Genomic DNA, 21174 nt, shown 5'->3' on the forward strand with positions numbered 1-21174 from the left:
TTTGAACTGACTGAAGAGCTCCTTACATTTTCAAAGCACTGTCTTTGCCAGTATTTACCATTCTTTATTTTAATTACTTGCTTAATGTCTGAACTCCGTGAGAAGAGGGATTGTGTTGAATTTACCACTCTGTCCACTCAACCTTTCTTGGCACTCATTCAGCACTTATTCAATAGGTATTCAATGAATAAAATGAAAGGGCACTTTATATTGATGTCTTCTATTTTTATTTATAGTAACCCTAACATGTCATATATAATACGTTTTATGTAACATAAGTTTTTTCTTAATCACTTATTTAAATTATTTTTAAATTTGTAAAGCTTAGTTCTATTTTAGCATCAGTATTTTATTTTTTTATTTCTTCATTTAAACAGTAACGTTGTAGAGAGCAGATAACTCTGATCTCTGCTTAGGGCAGAATGAAGTTTGCAACAGGTTAGTGAGGAGACCTATCACTGCCTCTGGGTGAGTTTTGTCATACATAGAGGAAAACGTTATACAAATCCACCAGTATCTGCTCTAGATACTGTATCCACACAACATTAGAGCTTTTCTTTATCTTTCATCCTGATGCCAATGCTCTCTAACATGTTTTCACCCTCATACCAATGGATACATTAATTTTCAATGCTATTCTGTTGCATCATTTATCAAAATTATACCTATCAAATAATACTTATCCTTCCATTGCGCTAAAAATACTTCATGTGTCCCTTTTCAACAACTTCTAGAAATGTGAACAGTTGTTTATATTAAATTTTCAAATTCATTGCTCTAATCACTCATATTCTGTTCATTGGTGTGTAGACAGATGGCAATATTGTTTCCAACCATCTTTACTACTTTTCCTTCAATTGTCAGTTTTAATTTTTGTTCTTCTTTTTAAATCGCATCTGTTGTTCTTGATATTGTTTCTGGAATCTTTTTTCTCAACCTTTCAAATATAATTTAAAGCTCATTTAATCATATCAGCAATCTTTACCAAATGAAGTAGCCCTGTCCCAGATGATTTATTATAACCCTTGTCATTAAACTATTTTCGTTTATCTTAAGCCATGACCCAGAAAATTTAATGTTTTTTATTTGATGTTGTCATGTTTTGCCTTTTTCTTATAATCTTCAATCAAAAGAAGTATTAAAAGTGGCAAATATATTGAAATATGCTCAACAACGTTAGTCATTAGGAAAATGCAAAATAAAATCACAATTAGATACAGTAATACACTTATTAAAATGGTAAAATAAACAAAATTGACAGTGCCAAGTGCTGACAAGGTTGTGGAGCAATTAGAATTCTCATACATTACTCATGGAAATAGCAAGTGATTGGCCTGTCCTTATAAAGTTAAAACTGTACTTATCTTACAACCAAGCTATGCTACTGGTACATATTAGCTCAAGAGAAATGAAAACATATGTGTACACAAAAACCTTTATGTGAATGTTTATAGCAGCTTTATTCAGAATCACCTCAAACTGAAAACAGCCAACATATCCTTCAACTACTAAATGGGTAAACAAGCTGTAGTACAGCCATACACAATGGACTACTACTTGGTAATGAAGAGGAATACATGCAACAACATGGATGGATCTCAAACATATTATACTAAGTGAAAGAAGCCAGACTCAAAAGCTTACACACAGTGTATGATTTAATACACTTTGAAAATGTAAGGGAAGAAAACAGATCACTGGTTGCCAGTGGCTGGGAGTGGAGGTAGGGTTTGACTACAAAGTTACATAAGAGAATTTTGGCGGGTGATAGAACTGTACTTCATCTTCATTGTTGTGGTGATTGCATGACTACACATCTGTCAGAATTCATAGACTGCACATCAAAAACAGTGACTTGAACTCTATGTAAATTATACCATAAAAAAACAAACCTCTCCCCAATATTTTTACTTCTATTATTTTGTTTGCACAGGTCTCCTACATCACTATGTCTTCTTGTCTTTTTCTTTTTCTTAAAGACTTTGAGTTCAGAGAATCACGCACTTTCCTTGTTCTGATGGTTCTGATTACTCCTCCCCCAACCCCCGTGCTCTCTTCAAATAAAGGAAATCTCCATGTTTCTGTCTTCAGTTCTTTTCTTTTTCTTTAGCTACCTAATTCACTTCTTTGCCCTCAGATATCACTTCTGTGCAATAATTTCCACTTTTTATCTACACACCCTCTTTTGGTTCCAGACCTACATTTGTAAATGACTTCTGGACATTTCTATATGGATAAGAGATCTTTAAACTCATGTATCACAGAATAAACTTCTCTTCCTGTGTACAACTGTACTTCCTCCTTACCCTTCCTATTTCCATTAATGGAATGACCAACTTCCCATCACTGATGCTTTATTTAAACTTTGGTGTTATTCTTTATTCTAAGAGTTTGTATTTTCAATTAGCTGTTTTCTACTGAATATATATTCGCTTTTAACTAACATTCCTAGTTTCCATTTTGTTCCTTTATCACTATTTGAAGTCTTAATCTATTCAAGCCAGGGCTGCTGTAATAATTTTCTAACTGATCTGTGGAAGAACTCAAAATAAATCTTAATAATGCACATACGAGGTGATGTCATACTCCTGCTCAAAAATGTTTAATTGTTAACAATAGGATGAATTTAAACATATTATACTCAACACAGTGTGTAAACAGTTGATTGAATAAATGCTCAGCCCAAAGCTACCTCTTCCATGGGATTTGTACAAACATCCAGTTCTCAATAAGACACGAAACTCTTATGATAATGAACTCCTATAACATTCATTTAGTGCTTAGTATATGCTGTGGCATGTTTCTTTTCTTTCACATTCAAGACAGCTTTATAACAGCATAGTGTTCAAAAGCACATGGAAAACATTTTAAAACATAAAACATAACAACCAAATATCACATTACTCTATAGGTACATCTTCCACTGTCAACTTTGGTTACAACAAAATAACAAAGTTTCCATTATATCCCCAGTTGCCTGCAGAATTCACTATTTTTCCCACAGTTGAAGCCTATCCCACCATCTTATTTAATAATACTGCACTTGGCTGCCAACACACTCAGCACATCCCACAAAACTCTGCTTCTCTACCTTTCTCTGCTTTTTCTTTTATGCATAATATTTATCACCTTTTAACATACTATGTAATTTACATTTTTACTTATGTTTTTGTTCTCTATCCTTGCTAGAGTGTAAACTCCAAGAAGATAGAATTTTTAAAAAACGTTATGATGTATCCAAAGCATCTATAACAATACCTGATTTTATTGGCACAATATTTGTGCTGATGCCTCTCGAATCTAAATATCCATGAAAATTTTTAAATTTAACGCTTGCTTAGGATTATAAAGCCTAGAAAAGAGTTCTTAAAGGACTGTTGATTAACTATAAAAATTGATTTCCTTTTTTGTAAAAGTTAGATGTGTATTTTAATTCCTATATGACTCTGGCACAGTGACACACAATAACTTTCTTTCACTGATTTCTTTAGCTGTCCAGACACTGTGTAATAATTTTTCTGGTAATTTGTTCGAGAGGTGAAGAGACTTGAGTTTTCATTAATCCAGAGTATCAACAAAGTGCCATGTGATATTTTCCCCTAAAACAACGATATTCAAAATAAACAGCTTTGAATAATTCAAATTAAATTTATAAGAAAATACTTATTATTTCCATTCAGATCCACTTTGAGGCTGTGTATAGTAACACTGGCAATTACAACTTTGAGGGTATGTTTTTCAAATTTCATACGCAGTTAATATACGGCAGAGCTATTTTTTTATGCTGCAAGTTTTTTGTCAAGATGCGAGTATCATGTCCACTCAGACTGCTGTTCCACATGGTCACAATCTGTGATTTAATAATCCCAGCACATTCTTTTTCATGCTTGATAATACAGCACAAAATAATACTATCATGTGCAATTTTGAACTTATAGTGTTGTCAGGGACTGGTAGAAAGACATCTATTCAGTGTATTTAATTACAGACCAGTTAATAATCAAATTTGGTGTCAAAACTTTGGTGTCAAAGAAACAGTCTATTGTTGAGAAATAGCTCCCGTGATTCTTGTTAGAAAACGAATCCCAGCATATGCAGTGACTATGTAAATGGAACCTGGTATCCTGTCCCATTTCCTTTTTATTGTCAGACCATGTGTCATAAATTTTGGTTCAGATGTGAGTGTCAGGTGCATGAGTTTCTGACTGTTCACCATAGGTACCATGGTCACTTTATTGCAAGACATGAAGCAGGAAAGGATTGTTAATTTTGTCAGCATCCTCTCTTCAACTGTCATCCTTCCATACAAAGGGGCATCCTCTGGAAAACTAGGGGAGTCTTTTCTTCTCCCAGGGAACAATGAACAAAAACTAGTTCATTTAATATTCTTTTCAATACTGATATGTTTTATTGACACAAACTGGGGAGGCTGTCCCCAGAAGACAGGTTTGCTAACCAACTCTGACACAAAGAATATCTTTAATATCATGAGCAGAAAAGAGTCAATATAACAGGCCTGAGACTGCTGCCTTTAGAAAGGCTGACTTGCAAGGATTTTCCCTTGATCTATGCCTGGGAACTTGGCTTGTCTCTATTCTCTAACTATTTAAAAAGTGTCTTTTGCAGTGCCCTGACTCTTCAGACAAGCTATATGGTTTATGCTGAACGTCTACTTTCCTTTTAGAGTATGGAGTTTTGGTATGTGCTCAACAGAGGGTACCTACGTGACCAGCCCTATTATGGAGTGAATGTTTGTGTCCCCCAAAAACTCATAGGTGGAATTCCTAACTCCCCAGGTGATGGTACTAGGAGGTGGGGCCTGTGGGAGGTATTTAGGTCATTTAGGTATTTAGGGTGGTGCCTTCACGAATAGGATTAGTGCCCTTTTAAAAGGGACCCCAGAGAACTCTCTCACTCATTCCCTTTCTGCCATGTGAGAATAAAACAAGAAGTTGATAGTCTGCAATCCAGAAGAGGGCTCTCATCAGAACCTGACCATGCCAGCCTGATCTCAAAACTGTGAGAAGTGAATTTCTCTTGACTATAAGCCACTTTATCTATGGTACATTGTTATAGCAGTGTGAGCCCCAATAAAACCCTTGAGAGCTTAATATCTGATGGTCTTCTCTGGGCAGAAAAATTGCACACATGTGACTGCATTTTTTGATGACTGGAAAACAGAACACATAGAAGTACACCCCCTCATGGGAGGGAGAGAGCATAAGAAAGCCTATGCATGGATTTCTCCAGACTCCGCCTGGGTCTTTCCCCCTTGCTGATCCTATCATCTATTATTTCACTATAATAATCCTTAGCTGTGTGTATAACTAAATGCTGAGTCCCATGAATGCTTCTAGCATAGCAAGCTTGTGTGTCATTTTGGATACCTTACAGAACACATCGTAAACTCAATTCAAGTAGCTATCCTTCAAAATTTAATTAGCTTATATTCAATATTTTGTATAGAGGTCAACTTATCCTGAGGTATATGTGAGAATGTTTATTTCTTATGATATGGAAAAGCATATAAAGAGCTGAAATACCTTGGAAAAAACTCTTGTTAACACTTTTGTGGATATTTTTTAGTGCTTATCAGTACCCATGCCTTTTTATACATTTAAGCCTTTATATTTTTAATCCTGTTCTTTTTGATTTATTATGTGGTAAGCATTTATCAACATATGCTGATTTTAAAACACAGTGACATAAATTAAAGATGGAACAATGGAATACGATGAGCATTTAAATTACATTGCTACATGGAAATAATTACATATCAAATATTAAGTGAAAATTTTAGAGAAAATAAAATATAAACATCAAATATAGCTGAGAAAATTGTATCATATAGTCCTAACTACCTCAATAATACACTGTATGAAAGTTGATTTCTTTGATTCTCAAACTTTGTAAGGTAGATATGTTATTCTAATTTTATAAATGAGGAAAGTAAGTTTTAGAAAAATAAATGACTTTTACAAATAAACACATTGCTAGTCAGGACTTAAACTTTGTTTTCCTGATTCCAAGTTCAGTGCTTCTTAGTCATCACAACTGCCTCTGTGCTGTGTCACAAAATTTAGAAATGGTTTTAAAGTGGTGTAAGACAGTAAAATATTCACTAGGTTCTTATTTTTTCTTTTAAATTGCTTATATTCACAGAAATGATCATTTTAAAAGTTGTATTTGGTATACTGCCAAATCTGTTACAGAACGTAGCCTTTCTTAAGAAGAGTAGTTAAAGTGACAGTGATGAATAAAAGAGGTTTATTAAGGAGAGTTAATATACTTGGTAAATACTGGAGGAACGGTTAAAATAAAAAGTCAGTGGTCTCACGAGCAGAAGGTGCATCGTCAGCCATGCTGCTGACATTGTTACAACAATTCAATTCAGGATTCAGCTCCTCTTGCAAGGCAAGCAGCCCGACCTGCTCTGCGGGGACAAATCTGCCAATTGCTCCACAAACAAATCTTCAAAGAGGAAGTAAAATCCTCTTGGTGTCTACTGGACTTTTGTTTAGAAACAAATCAAATATTTAGGGATTCAACCAGAACAGTTTATCAGAATTGGCCTGAGAGGAATCATAATTAGCATAACTGGATGTGGGAATGGCTCAGAAGAAAGTGATATGGAAGAGAACTCTGAATGTTACCTCCCACTGCATCAGCTCAGAGGAGATATGGTGAACAACTGATGCCAACTTTCAATGACAACTGCCCACTGGCCATTAGCACAGAAAAGCTAAACTGAAAAGTAGCCCTTTCACTTCCTTCTGGTCAACGCAGAAACAAGTGGTAATATTTGGGTCCTCAAGAAAGCAAACTCCCTGGGAATATCTATGGAATATTCAGATATGGCCAGACTCTGAGACAGATATGATTCGTCAAACACAAGCAGAAGGAAGAGAAAGGCAGGTGAATAGACTTCACAATCTACTTCAGTACAGTAGTTGAGCGGAGCCCTGAGTCCAACAGACCAGGAGTCAGGCTCCATCACTTCCTAGTTGCATGACCTTAGGCAGGATCCCTTAGTTCATCTCTCTGAGGGTTAGTTTACTCACCTTCAAAATAAGAATAATGATAGCTACCTCATAGATATTAAATGAAAGAACATATGTAGTATAATTTGTACAGTGCCTGGGATGTAGTAAGTGTTAATACATGGTGTCCAATATTACATCATTATAGTATTACTATTATTAGGCTTCAAAGGAGGTTATCAGTTATTAAAATTAAGATTAAACAGAAAGAGACTCACAGACATAGAAAACAAACTTATGGTTACCAAAGGGGAAAGGGGGAGGGAGGAGGGATAAATGAGGAGGTTGGGATTAACATATACACACTACTCTATATAAAACAGACAAACAGGGCTTCCCTGGTGGCGCAGTGGTTGAGAATCTGCCCGCTAATGCAGGGGACACGGGTTCGAGCCCTGGTCTGGGAGGATCCCACATGCCGCGGAGCAACTGGGCCCGTGAGCCACAACTACTGAGCCTGCGTGTATGGAGCCTGTGCTCCACAACAAGAGAGGCCGCGATAGTGAGAGGCCCGCGCACCGCGATGAAGAGTGGCCCCCGCTTGCCACAACTCGAGAAAGCCCTGGCACAGAAACGAAGACCCAACACAGCAAAAATAACTAAATAAATTAATAAACTCCTACCCCCAGCATCTTAAAAAAAAACAAAATAAAAACCCAGACAAACAACAAGGACCTACTGTATAGCACAGGGAACTCTACTCAACATTTTGTAATAACCTATAAGGGAAAAGAATCTAAAAAAGAATATATATGTATAACTGTATAACTGAATCACTGTGCTGTACACCTGAAACTAACACTATATTATAAATCGACTATACTTCAATTTAGAAAAAGAAAAAAAAAGATTAAATTTTAAAAACTCTGTTTCTGTGGTTTTTCTTTCTACAAACTGCATTTATTCTGCAAATGATAGTGGCTATAATCTGAATAATATTATTGTGAGGTTTGTAAGATCGTGATAAATTACCTTCTGGTGCTAGGTAGGGGAGTAATGTGGCTAGACAGTATTTACAGTATCATAGCCAAGGTCAAAGGAAACACAGCCAAATTTAACTAGTGTGTCGGTGTGTCTCACAGTTGGTATCAAAGGAAGTAGTTTATTTTGCAATTGGTTTATTCTTAGAGGAGAATTTAGCCTGAGTCCACTGGTTTCATTATCTTGCATAGGCTTTACCTGCTCAGCTGTTCAATGAATACCGTCAGTTTTATGACCCATAGAAGCAGAGCCGGCTTAATAAGCACGCGTATCTACGCATCCACTTGAAAGGGCCTCGCACATTTTTGTTGCTGATCCTGCGGTACAGTGAATGTATCTGCCCCACATATGAAATTAGGCCAATATACCTTTATTGCCCTGATCTCATTATGGGTTATCTTTACAAAGATAAAATAGAGAACTTTTAATTATTAACTTGAGGCCTATAAAAATTCTACTTACAGTAAATAAAGGAACAAGAAACAATTAGATCAAGGCATCATTAAAAAGAGAATCAGTACTAAGTTAATTATTAGCCCATTAAGCCCAATATTGAGTCAACTTGATATAAATGTCTCAATGCAATTTTTATAAGCTCCTGACATGCATTCTTTCTACTCTGAAAGTTTATTAGTTCTTATGTTCTACTGAGTCTCTTAACTCAATTAATTTTGAAGCTATTTAAACTTATACTTACTGTAGAGATACGGGTACTTTTTGGTTTAAGGAAAAAAGAATGACCCAGTTTGCCTGGTGTATGATCACATATCCTGCAGAGTTTAACTGAAACTCATTTGCAGTGTCCACAAGAGGACCAAGGATTAAAGTAGTTTGGAGAAAGAGCAACTCAATATTTTTCCTAAAATGATTATTGTAAGAACATCTTGTACTGAAATACTACTTTTCTCTTGGAAACATGTAAGCCTAAATAATTTGTTCTGTGATCCCACATGGTAAGATTAGTCCTCCTGGGTCAGATTAATTTGGAAGGAGTCATAAATAAATACAATAGCTTAAATAGTCAAGAGACAACTCAACTTTGTATTATTCTGTGATTTTTCATATTCTCTGAACATTCAGAGATTAAACATGAAGGGTCATGTTAAGCTAGGATAATGATTACCCTTTTGTAATGAAAAAGCAATAAAATTCAAAATTCATCCAAATGAGTGTATATTTTAACAGCAGACTCACATGAGAGGTTCACTGTATTTCTTTTAATAAGAGTCCGTAGCTATTCTTTTCATTGTGGAAAGATTATTTAATATTACTCATATGCCAGACATCTTAATAAAACACTTCTTTCATACAGAGAGACTATGAAGTAGTTTATATGCACTACACTAAATTCCTCTTTCCTCCCAAATGTATGCTTCTCTGGCGTTTACAACATCTGTCAATGGTACTTCTACCCTCTCATTTCCCAAATGCAAAACCGCAGAATATTCTAGATCTCTCCCCTCCCCAAGTGCTGTGTATTCAGGCTGTGAAAAGCTCATGTTTTTTTTTACAGCAATCCAGTCTGCAACATATTTCTACTAATGAGCTCAGAAAAATACCTACTGCAATCCCATCTCATAAAAGGAAGAAGCCGAGACCCAGAGAGGGGAATTACTCAAGGCTACACAGAAACATACAGAAATAACGAGGAGCAGAATCGTGATTTGTTGTTCCTTAGACCATTAATTTTCCCACAGTCTTTCTGTTTCTGTTGATATTACTTTCATGACACTATTCATACTTACCTCCTCTGATGCAACTACCTCTTCCTAAGATCTGGCTTTCACTGATCTTGCCAATAGTGTCCTAACTGGTATCTCTGATTTCTTCTTTGTAGTCATGCTACACACTACTGCTAGCTTCGTGCTTCTGAGACACAGTTCTCACCATACCCAATGCTCTGCTTGAAATTTTCAAAGACCGCTCTTTACAAAATCATGTCTACATTCCTTGAATGTATCTCCCCAAAATTTATATGTTGATATCGTAACTTCCAGAGTTGCTGATATTAGGAGGTGGGGCCTTTGGAGGTGCTTAGGAGATAAGGATGGAGCCCTCATGAATGGGATTAGTGTTCCCAGAGCTCCCTCACCCCTTCTGCCATGTGAGGACACAGCATGCAATTACTGGAACCAGGTGAACCAGGAAGAGGACCCTCACCAGAATGTGACTATGTCGGCACCCTGATTTTGGACTTGCCAGTCTCTAAAATGTCGAGAAATAAATCTCTGTTGTTTCTAAGCTACCCAGTCTGTGGCATTCTGTTAAAGCAGCCCAAAGGGACTAAGATACTTAGCTTGTCATTCAAGGCCTTCTGTGATCTGCCCAAACTGAATACCTGCTCACTGTACCTTCACCCAGCCAGACAGTCATTCAACAGATATTCACTGAGTTCCTATTGCATACTGACACTTCGCCAGGTAATACCAAAATGAATAGGATACAATCTGGTCTTACCCATCAGGTAGCTCATTGTCTAATAGCTTCCTTTAATTACACATGTAAAGAAAAATGTTCTACAAGGGCAAACTTGATTGTTTTATAGGGGTCTTGTCAGAAAAAAGTTAAATATGTAGAAAAATATTTACACTATAAACAGTTGTTTTGTATTGGTGCCTGCTTTATATAGGATAAAATCAGCTTCAAATAATATATCAGGGATCTTTGAATTTCTTAACTATTTACTCAAGTTTAAGTAAGTGCTCTTTATATCTTATGGTCTTGCTAAACCATACAGACCTACTAAATACCACTTAAATAGGAAAAGAGATTAAAAGTTATTTTTTAACAATAGCTTACCAGGAAGTAGAATGTTGTCTGTGTTTCTTTGGGTCCGGCCCATCAAGACAGTGGTCAGATTCACTGTTGGTTTTTTAAGTGTATTGGGTTTCTTCAGCAATGGTTTTATTTGCTTCTGTGACTTGACAATATTTGCAAGACTACCAGACAATGATTGATTTATATACCGAGTTAAATTAGATAGGGCAATTTGAGTTTTTATTTCAATCACTGATTCCACAAATTTTGTCAGACGTTTCTGAAGAAGCTGAGTATCTGGTACGGAACCTTTTATCTTGGGTATGGTAGCATTCAGTTCTGATATACTTGTAGAAGCATCATGACATATTGTTAAAGCTTCATAGAGAGTCTTGTTAAGTAAAGAGAAATTAATGGAAAGATGAATGGATTTTGCTTCCAGTGCTTTAAATCTGGAATTTAGTACCTGCAGTTGTAGAGCCTGGTCTCTCTCATTTGTAGCTACAAAGCCTTTTTTTAGTGAAACATAATAAGGTATGAGCGTCTTGGTCACTTTAGACTCAATGCCTTGCAACCGAGTTTCAAAATTTTTGGAAATGTTTGTGGCTGAGAGTATTTTTTCCTCCAAATGACTCATAATTTGCTGGTATTTTATCACTTGGGAACTGGTTTCATTGATCATTTGAGAAATCTTTTGAAAGTTGGACAGACTTAGTTTTTCATCTTTAGGAATATATGCAAGGGCCTTGGCAACTTGCAGAACAAAGTTATATCTCTGATTGTCATTGACCAAAATCTCAATAGAATCATTCAAACGTTGGAATTGAGAAATAAATGTCAAAATAGTCTCCATATTTTGGGTACATTTTTGATGGACTTCAGGATTATACTTTGTTGTATCTAAAGTCTCTTTCAGCATGTAGTTATCGTGAATGAAGTCAATGGCATTGTTTATAATAGTTATTGTCTTATTTAGACCATCTTCCATTTCTAAGGCATGTTCATTGATACGTCTGTCTAAGGAATCCCCACGACTCTGTACTTCATTTCTAAGTAAGTTGTATCTTTTTGTAAGTTCTTTGATAAGCAAATTTAGACTGCTAACAGCAGTAATCAAATTTTCCACTTTTTTCTTTGTAGCTACTACTTCTTTTGGTTGCTCATATGTCATTGTCTCTCTAAAGGATGCTCCCTGCTCGAGCAAGGGTTGAAGAATCTCCATATCGTAAGTCAAATCATTTAGTTGCTCATTCATTTTATCCATCTTATTGTCCATTGGAAAGAGAACCTCAACCAATGTTTGGTTTAAAATTTGTAAATTCTCTTCTGTGTCCTTAATTTGAAATTTAAAATCATCTCTGCATTTGGATAACATGTGTTCACATTCCTCCCTGACAGATTCTTTCTCCATCTCCAAAGCAAGGGTGAGATTGTTAATCTTGCTATCTTGGGTGTGCAAATCATCGAACATATGCAGCAGCATCAAACCCTGCTTCTCTATAGTCTCATGTAGAGTAGACATGTATTCAGTGACGTTATTGCTAACTGATCCAGCGGCTGGAACACTCTTCTGATTTGATACTTGTTCAGTTGATAAAAGATGCTCCTGCACGTCCTTCATTTTAGAAAGGGTCTTGTTGAGGGATTCATGATACAGAATGCTCCTTGAGCGCTCCTGTTCTAGAGCACCTTCTAAATGAGTCTGCTTTGCTTCTAGTTCTTTAATAGGCTTCTCACATGTAAAAGTCATTTCTTGTCTTATATTCACAATGCGATTTTTTAGATCCAGTATATCAGTCGAAGTGGGCCTGTTTTCTTGCATTAAAACAGACTTTTGCTGGACTGCTACTGAAACCACGGTTTCATTAACTTGTCGAATTATCTGTCTGGTGTTTTCAAGGTCCTCTGAGAGAGTTGATACAGTCTTGAAGAGCTGCACTATGGTCTCCTGCATGTCATTTTGAAAAATTTTAAATTGTTCTCTTACTATATCTTTCACCAGATCATTAATGCTTTTGGATTTTAGACCTGGAGAAAGAAATAATAAACAACAATAAATGATACATGATTTTAATAATGTAAACTCTAGATAGCTCTAAAAAGATAAAAGTTTGAGACTAAACATTAATGACATGAAATAATAAAAATATCTCTTGACTACATTTACTTATGAAATTTTTAAAAAATTACTAGAGTTCATATAAGGTGGTCACCCTCTTAACTGATAAGTCTGAGGGAAAAAAATCAGTTGCCGGGAACACGCTAGAATCATAGAACTAAGGTTCTCTGGACAAAGGCATAAAGGAACTACCGCCGACTTCAGTTAATATACCCTTGTATGCAATGATTCTAGCCTTAGTCTTGTATAAAAATAAATGGTTTGGGGCTTTCTGCCTTAGTAAATAATACCTGATGTTAGCTCATGACTGTTTATTAGGTTTCTAGTACAGTTGACCCTTGAACAATGCAGGGAATGGAGTGCCGACCCTCTGCACAGCTAAAACTCCACATATAATTTACAGCTGGCCCTCCGTTATATCCAAGATTCCTCTGAATCCACAGTTCCACATCCTTAGATTCAACCAACCGACTGTGGATTGTGTAGCACTGTAGTATTTCATTGAAAAAAGTCTGCTTATGTAAGTGGACCCAGGAGGCTCAAACCTATGTTGATCAAGGGTCAACTGTAATTAGGTTTCAGAACTTGTGTTTCGAGCTTATAAAATTTAATATATTGGGCTCCCCTGGTGGCACAGTGGTTGAGAGTCTGCCTGCCGATGCAGCGGACATGGGTTCGTGCCCCGGTCCGGGAAGATCCCACATGCCGCGGAGCGGCTGGGCCGCTGAACCTGTGTGTCTGGAGCCTGTGCTCCACAACGGGAGAGGCCACAACAGTGAGAGGCCCGCGTACCGCAAGAAAAAAAAAAAATTAATATATTGACTGCAGAGACGAAATTTAATGAGGTTCCCAGAGGAGGAACAATATGAAGTAATAATCACAAGATTCAACAATAGTTCATAATAACAATAAAATAAAAATAATGAGAGGTTTGAGGATCACAAAACTAAGTCAAATGAGAGAAATTTAAGATACACATTGACTCTCATAATATGACATTAATTTTTTTTTTTTTTGCGGTACGCGGGCCTTTCACCGCTGTGGCCTCTCCCGTTGCGGAGCACAGGCTCCGGATGCGCAGGCTCAGCGGCCATGGCTCACGGGCCCAGCCGCTCCGCGGCATGTGGGATCTTCCCGGACCAGGGCACGAACCCGTGTCCCCTGCATCGGCAGGCGGACTCTCAACCACTGCGCCACCAGGGAAGCCCGACATTAATTTTTTAGGTGATTTTATTTATTTTTAGTTTGATAATTCTTTTTTAAAATATTTCTATTGAAATATAGTTGATTTACAATATCATGACATTAATTCTTAACAAAAAGAGGAGAGGAAACTTGCCACTAATGAAGCACATACTAGTTATCTCCCCTTTAGAAAGAATAGACTGATCACGAGCCAGGATTATGGATAGTTGTAAACGTAGCATTAGAAAAAAAAAAAAGGAAAAAGAACAAAAGGGTCTTGAACTATTCAGAGCTACTTAGAACAGGAAATAAATATTCAAACATGTAAAAACATAGAAACAAACCTGTTACATACAAAAACAGAAAACGTGAAAAATAAAACATGCTTGAGGCATATTTATAGTACATGGCAATGAAACAGATATAAATGGAAGATATGTTCATTCAAATATGTAGCCAATATCTATAAGGTAAAATACAGGCAACATAATACAAAGCATTTTAATCAGGAAGGTCTGTACAATGGGGTATTGTGAAGTAAGTTATGGCTACTATGAAGTCTATTCAAGAAAGATGATTATAGGATAAAAATACTTAGTCTCTACATGTCTGTATTTTGTAAGCAAGTTTTAAAAAGTATTTAAGTTGCTTGAAAGACCTCCATAAAACATATTGTGAAAGAGCAATTATACCAAATAGAATGATATATTGCTTGAGGGTCTTGATACTAATTAATGTGGTACAAAGACAAAGCTGTGAATGGATAAATACTTCCTTGGAAATCCTAGACCTTAAAGATGCATGTTTTTAATTGATCTTTAGGGTCTAGGATTTCCAGAGTACAAAAATTTATTTTGCATTTTTAAACCTAGTGGAAACTGATATAAACTTAAAAGTCTAAAAACTATAAGTGAGTGAAAATCAACTTGTATGTAATAGAAAAAAATAATAAAAGCATGTGAAGTATGAAATAGTAATCAGTGACACACAGCACCAAAGTACTAAGGAAAGGCTTAGAAAAGATTATATAGCTGCAGTTAAGATAAATTATACTGCAACAGTCCTAACTTTTGCATTTACTAACATGAATAATCATACCAAGAAAAGTTTTAAAGTATTTTTATTTTCTAAATTTTACTTAGCATTTGACATGTCACTCATTTATACAACAAATCTTCATTGAGTACATTCTAGATGCTACACAGAAAATGAAATTTGGAAAATTAGATTTCTTATACTTAGAATATATTAGCTTCACTGAGTGTAAGGCACTACTTAATAGCAAAGTTATTTTTATTGCACTTTCTACAGGATCATTTAGTCATTTCCTATGGGTTAAAATTGTCTTTAATTCTCATGACAAAAACAGCTAGATGAAACACAATAAAATAATTAAGGTTAGGAATCAGACTTCCCTAGGATTTATAACCTCATAATTCTGGCTTAAAATGTTTTTCAAGATTGACAAGGTAAAATAAAACTTAAGCGTAATTCAATTAATTAATTAATTGTGTACAATAACAACAGATTTTAACTTCAGTAAGGGAAAAACTACATGATCTGAGAGTCAGAAAAAGAATGAAAATAAGCAAAAACACTGTAATAGGTAAAATTCAGTACAGAATCTTGATCAAATTAATTAGGAAAAAAGTAAACAATCAAAGTAAAAATTAGAAGGTGCTCTCATGCTATAAAACTTCAGTGGAGGCTGGGGGCCCCGCCCCAGGGAGGGGAGGAGGAGAGGCAGGAGGGTTTGACTGAGCTGCAGCTGTTTGTCTGTTCAACACAGGCTTGGGCCCTACGGGGGGAGACGGAGCCCCAGGACTGTTGAAGCCTGGAAGTCCCCTCCCCTCCCCCTCCCCCCTCCCCTCCCCTCTCCCCCCTCTGCCGCTTTGTGGCATCCCCCTCCCTCCACCCTTTCCCACTCTCATAGTCTAGACATGACTAGCAGAAGCACAGCCAGGCCCAGTGGGCAGCCCCAGGCCAGCAAAATATGTCAGTTCAAATTGGTCCCGCTGGGTGAGTCTGCAGTGGGGAAGTCTGGCCTGGAATTACGTTTTGTCAAAGGGCAGTTCCACAAGTACCGGGAGAGAATCACCGGAGCAGCCTTCCTCACCCAGTCGGTTTGTCTAGAGGACACAACAGTCAAGTTTGAGATCTGGGACACAGCTGGGCAGGAGCGATACCATAGCTCGGCCCCCGTGTACTACAGAGGTGCCCAAGCTGCAGCTGTGGTTTATGACATTACTAATCGGGAAACCTTCGCCCGAACAAAGACATGGATAAAGGAACTACAGCAACAGGCCAGTCCTAGCATCGTTATTGCCCTGGCGGGGAACAAAGCTGACCTGGCCAACAAGCGCATGGCAGAGAACGAAGAGGTCCAGGCGTAGGCAGATGACAACAGCTTATTGTTTATGGAGACTTCAGCCAAGACAGCTGTGAACCTGAACAATCTCTTCCTGGCGATAGCTAAGAGGTTGCCGAAGAGTGAACCCCAGGATCTGGGGGGTGCAGCAGGCTGAAGCCAGGGTGTGGATCTCCATGAGCAGTCCCAGCAGACCAAGAGCCAGTGTTGTAGCAACTGAGGGGTGGCTAGCAGCAAACAAGTATGGAGCTAGCACGAGAGCTCAGAAATAACCTCCATCCCCACCGCTCAGCACACAGCCCCTACGGTAACAGCACACTGGGCCCTGGCTCCCAAGGGCTGCCTCTTGGCACTTTGTAACACTTCAGAAACACCACCAGGCAGCTGCTCTCACTGGCCTCCTACCCCTGCTCTGGGGCTTGGGGGGCAGATCCCCCAGGACTTAGCTTCCAAATCAAACTTTCTTCACTTTGTATTATAGGTGCAAGATGGTGACCTACTTATCTTTCCTCCTCCTCCCCATGTTTTCAGAAAACTCTTTTTTGTCTCCTGCCCCTTCCCCTTCTGCTTTTGGTCAGTCTCTGTTCTTGATCTTTTCTTCCCCTCCCCGGGATGGAGAAGGTAGTGAACCCAGGAAGTGAGGAAGGAGGTTTGCAGTTCAGTCACATTAGGGGCCCTGGGGGAAAGTAAGCCTCAGAGCAGAGGGGAGTAAGGAAACATTTCCTTTTTGTTTTTATTTGGCTGGAGTTTCTCATATTTGAAAACACTGAGTTGGCCTTGTGGAGGGTGTTTCTAGGTAGAGGTGAGAATGGGAAGGCAAGCTCTCAGGCACCAGGCTGGAGTCTTGTTGTTAGCTAACTGGGCAGAGGTGGAGATGCAGTGTCATCTGTGGCTCAGGAACTCTTCCAAGGCTTACTTTCCCCTCACCCAGCCTCTTAGGTAGCTTCTCCCCCATAGTGGGGGAGATTCTGGACCCCAGAGTCCTCCAAAGAATCTTCACTGGCTGCGTGCATCTTTGGCTCTACTGTGATCTAAAGGGAGGGACCAGCCTCTGACTTACACATATGCATTTTTTTCTCTCTGGCGCTCAGATGGCCTCAGCCCCAGACACTATATCCCCCCTGGGGTTTGTACTTTAATTGATGGTAGTTCAGTTGTGATACTGTTTCATGGGGGTTCTGATTGATTTACCTGCCCTCTTAACTTTTTAATTAAGTGGAATCCGAGGTGTATATGAGGTCTGGGGAGGGGCTGTAGGGAACAGTACCGGTGGCAGCTACTCAAGCCCAGTCTCCACTGCTAGCTTCCTCCAACTCTGATTCTTACTTCACCTATGTGCTGGTCAGCCTAACTCTTGGGTGTAGGTCTATCTTTCCTGAGGAATTAACTGAGCAGCTGGAGAGCAGTCTCAGGATAGCACAGGCCATTGTAGGGGAGTGAAAAGGAGTCAGCAAGATGGAAGAGTTTTCTGTCCTTTCCCAGGGTTCCCATTCAATTTGATCCACCTATTACCATGTCTTTTCTACTTCCCTGTAAATAGGTATGATCTTTATTCCCACCGTGCAGTCTGTTCTGCCCCCCACCTCCCATCAGGCCCTATTTCTTTTCTCCTTTGTTAGCATCTTCGGTTTGGTCCCTCCATGCTTACCCCCAAACCCATCCCCCATGCAACCAGTGGTATAATCCACATACCACTAGGAGGGTAGTACCACAGAGGCCTACTTGTGGCCCCCTAGTACCATAACACCTGTTCCTGTGGACAGGGAACGACTGGCACTGAGGGTCCCTCACAACTATCTCACATCACCAGAGGATGTTGGTCCTTTCTAAATCTCTAGTCTCTCTTCACATCCCTCATCAGGTATTTTAAGATGTCTTTGGGAAGCCATCAAGGCAAGAGAGAACTCTAAATCCCTTCTTGTTTTAGCCCAGGGTTTTGAGGAAATTGGAGGAAATAAGATAGGAGAGGCCATAGTGACCTAGGATTGGAACCTTTCTGCCCTTTTGGCTTGCAGACTGCCTCCTGTCCCAGAGAAGCTGAGAAATCCATGAAGCTGAGATTCTGAAGGACCCAGCTTAGGTTCTTCCACTTACACCTAAATTCTCTTCCTTTACCAGGGACAGCCTTAGTTCCCGTGGCCCTGAAATATGTATACATTTTCCCCTCCTTTTCCCAGTACCCACTAGCCCCCCAAAGCAGCCAGTGCATCCTTACAAGTGGAAGAACTACGCCGGCTCCCTTAAGTTTCTTAGAAATGAAGCTCTTTCTCTGTGTAGTTTTCCCCATGGAGCAGTAGCAAAGATGCTTCATTGCCTTGGGGCTGGGAAACCATTTCTCCAGGCTTCTTCTCCCCCCCCTGCCCCCCTTAGGAACAGGATTGGCCTTAGCTTCTGGGCCTACCTGCTGCCTTCCTTCTACTATCTATTAGCTCTTCTGCTTTCCTTTGAGCTCTGTTGGGCTTAGGGAATCTTAGTTTTTATTTCCCAGCTCTTCATTTTTTTCTTCTGATAATTATTTTTAAGGGGGGGGGTATCTTTTTTTCTTTTTTGGCTTCTAAGAAAGCATTTGCCTTTTTTCCCCCTTTCCTCCTCTCCCAACATAACGATCGTGGTAACAGAATGCAACTGCTGATTTACCGATGTATTTAATGGAAGTAAAAAAGGAGAAAAAGAAAAACCTTCAGTGGAAAACTACATTGGGCACAGGGTAAAAATCACAGCAGTGTCTGAAAAGGAATCAAACAGATTATTAGCTTAAAAGCTTGTTTCAGGAAAACAAGCTTTTCAGATAATATTTCTATAATTTGTTACTAAAGAAACAACTGTGCAAGAATCTGATTTTGCAAAGATACATCAAAGTGCTTTATGTCAGTGTATGAGTGGGCACATCATTTTAACTCTATTTGATTCTGTTTCATGTGAGCCAAGTGCTTCTACTTCCTAAACGATTTGATATTGTATTTGGTAACAACAGACATATTTGATTATCAGACACCTGGGCATGTCCCTTCTGTGGTTGTGAATGCATGGCCTATCCATAAGATTCAGACACTTCTTAAGGTGTTGGAGCATTTGATTTTGAACAGTTTCTCTGGCTACTAGCAGATGAAGCACTGCTTCTCAACTTGGATGTAGAGTAAGGGAGAGAAGGGGTGGTGGTTTCAGGAAAACACAGTGCCTTGGGGGTGAATTTAGTTTTTGTTTCCTGTATAAACATTCATTAACTGCAAGCCTTCTGGTTCTCGTAATTGATTGTGCTCAGTAAATGATTAAGTGTCCTGTTGAAGAGGGAATACTGTTGTTGTTGTTGCTGTGAGTGTGTATTTTTTCCCATGTCTGGGTCGGAATTTTTGTTAGTAGGTTCACAAAAAGCTGTTGACAGGCCTAATTCACTCAGGCTATGATAACCAAATTTTGCTAGACAAATTTCATTACTGTGGTTATAGTCAATTATGTACTGTTCCTATTTCACTTCTTTCTCATGCTCACTTCAGGGAAAATATATTCCTCTCTCATGCTTGCCATGGGTAAGTTTTAGCCATAGGGAGCATGCCAGAAATGTAGGACAGAGTCTTTCAGTTGGTTAATAGCACCAATAATTTACATGATTAAAAAAAATCATGATTGCTCTGTACTGGTAAAGGATATGGAAATCACCTTTTTATTTCTTTTACCTGTGAACCACATAAAATAGAGAAAAAATAACTTGTGAGTGATTGAAATGGGGTGTACAGTGAGTATGTTTTATGTATAAAACAAAGTGAAAGGGACCAATAATCCTGAAACTTGGGAACAAACAATAAGCCCAGTGAATTGAGATGCGCCTAGTAACCAAAATACTTGTCTGGAATATCTGTGCGCTACCTGAAACCTCTGCCGAATTAACTCCCCCTGATCCCTTATCAGTTGAGATGGTTTTTCTTTGCAGAAACCTTCCCTGAAGTCTAGGCCTGGATTTATTGAAACTATCAAGGGGCCCCAGTGTATTGTACAGAACACTACCATGGCAATTTCTCACTATAGATTCAGCATACATCTCTCTGGTAGGCAGAAAAATGCTGCCCCACCTAAGATGTTCACACCCTAATGCCCTTAACCTGTGAATATGTTGCCTTCCATGGCACAAGGGCCTGGACATATGTGATTAAGGTTGAGAACCTTGAGATGAGGAGATTATCCCGGATTATCCAGATGGGTCCAATGTTATCATATGAGTCCTTACAGAGGAAGGAGAAGGCAGAGGAGTGGGCCTGAGAGCCGTCATGAGGGCTCAACAAGGCCACAAGCCAAGAAATGCAGCGGCCTCCAGAAGCTGGGAAAAAGCCAGCTTACAGTCATCAAGAAAATGGAATCTCAGTCCTACAACCGCAAGAAAATGAATTCTGACAACTCAAATTAGCAGGAAATGGATCATCCTGTAGATCCTCCAGAAAGAAACACAGCCTGTTATTTTTAAGAGCACAAAATTCAGGCAAAACTGACTCACATTTCTATGAGTAACAACCTGATGTGTTTTAGAATATATTTTATTGATTATATTCCATGAGCGAGATACTTTCTGGGATAATAATGCACTTTAGATTTATCCTCAATATCTTCATCAACATTAAGATAACCATGGATCTAGCTGTCCCTGACAATCATCCCTTAACCTCACCTTTATCTTGAGCTGCGAACCACAATTGGAGCAGATTAAGTACGGCTCATTTTAACTATAAAGGAAT

The 21174-nt window shown here is 38.5% G+C and overlaps 1 protein-coding gene and 1 pseudogene across 2 annotated transcripts in view; one reads left to right on the top strand and one right to left on the bottom strand.

Moving 5' to 3' along the window:
* Positions 1-21174, bottom strand: part of MMRN1 (multimerin 1) — a 70607-nt gene that overhangs the window by 5119 nt on the left and 44314 nt on the right. For both annotated transcript variants that reach the window (XM_022582335.3, XM_022582334.3), the window contains one exon: positions 10821-12806. In XM_022582335.3, coding sequence (XP_022438043.3) covers positions 10821-12806 — 1986 coding nt within the window. The remainder of the gene's footprint in view (positions 1-10820; positions 12807-21174) is intronic.
* On the top strand, positions 16023-16881 carry LOC111179068 (ras-related protein Rab-5B pseudogene; annotated as a pseudogene).

The sequence above is a fragment of the Delphinapterus leucas genome, chromosome 5, assembly GCF_059928025.1.
Source record: "Delphinapterus leucas isolate spDelLeu-1000000601 "Yukka" chromosome 5, BTC_Dleu_Yukka2, whole genome shotgun sequence".
NCBI classification, from domain to species: Eukaryota; Metazoa; Chordata; class Mammalia; order Artiodactyla; family Monodontidae; genus Delphinapterus; species Delphinapterus leucas.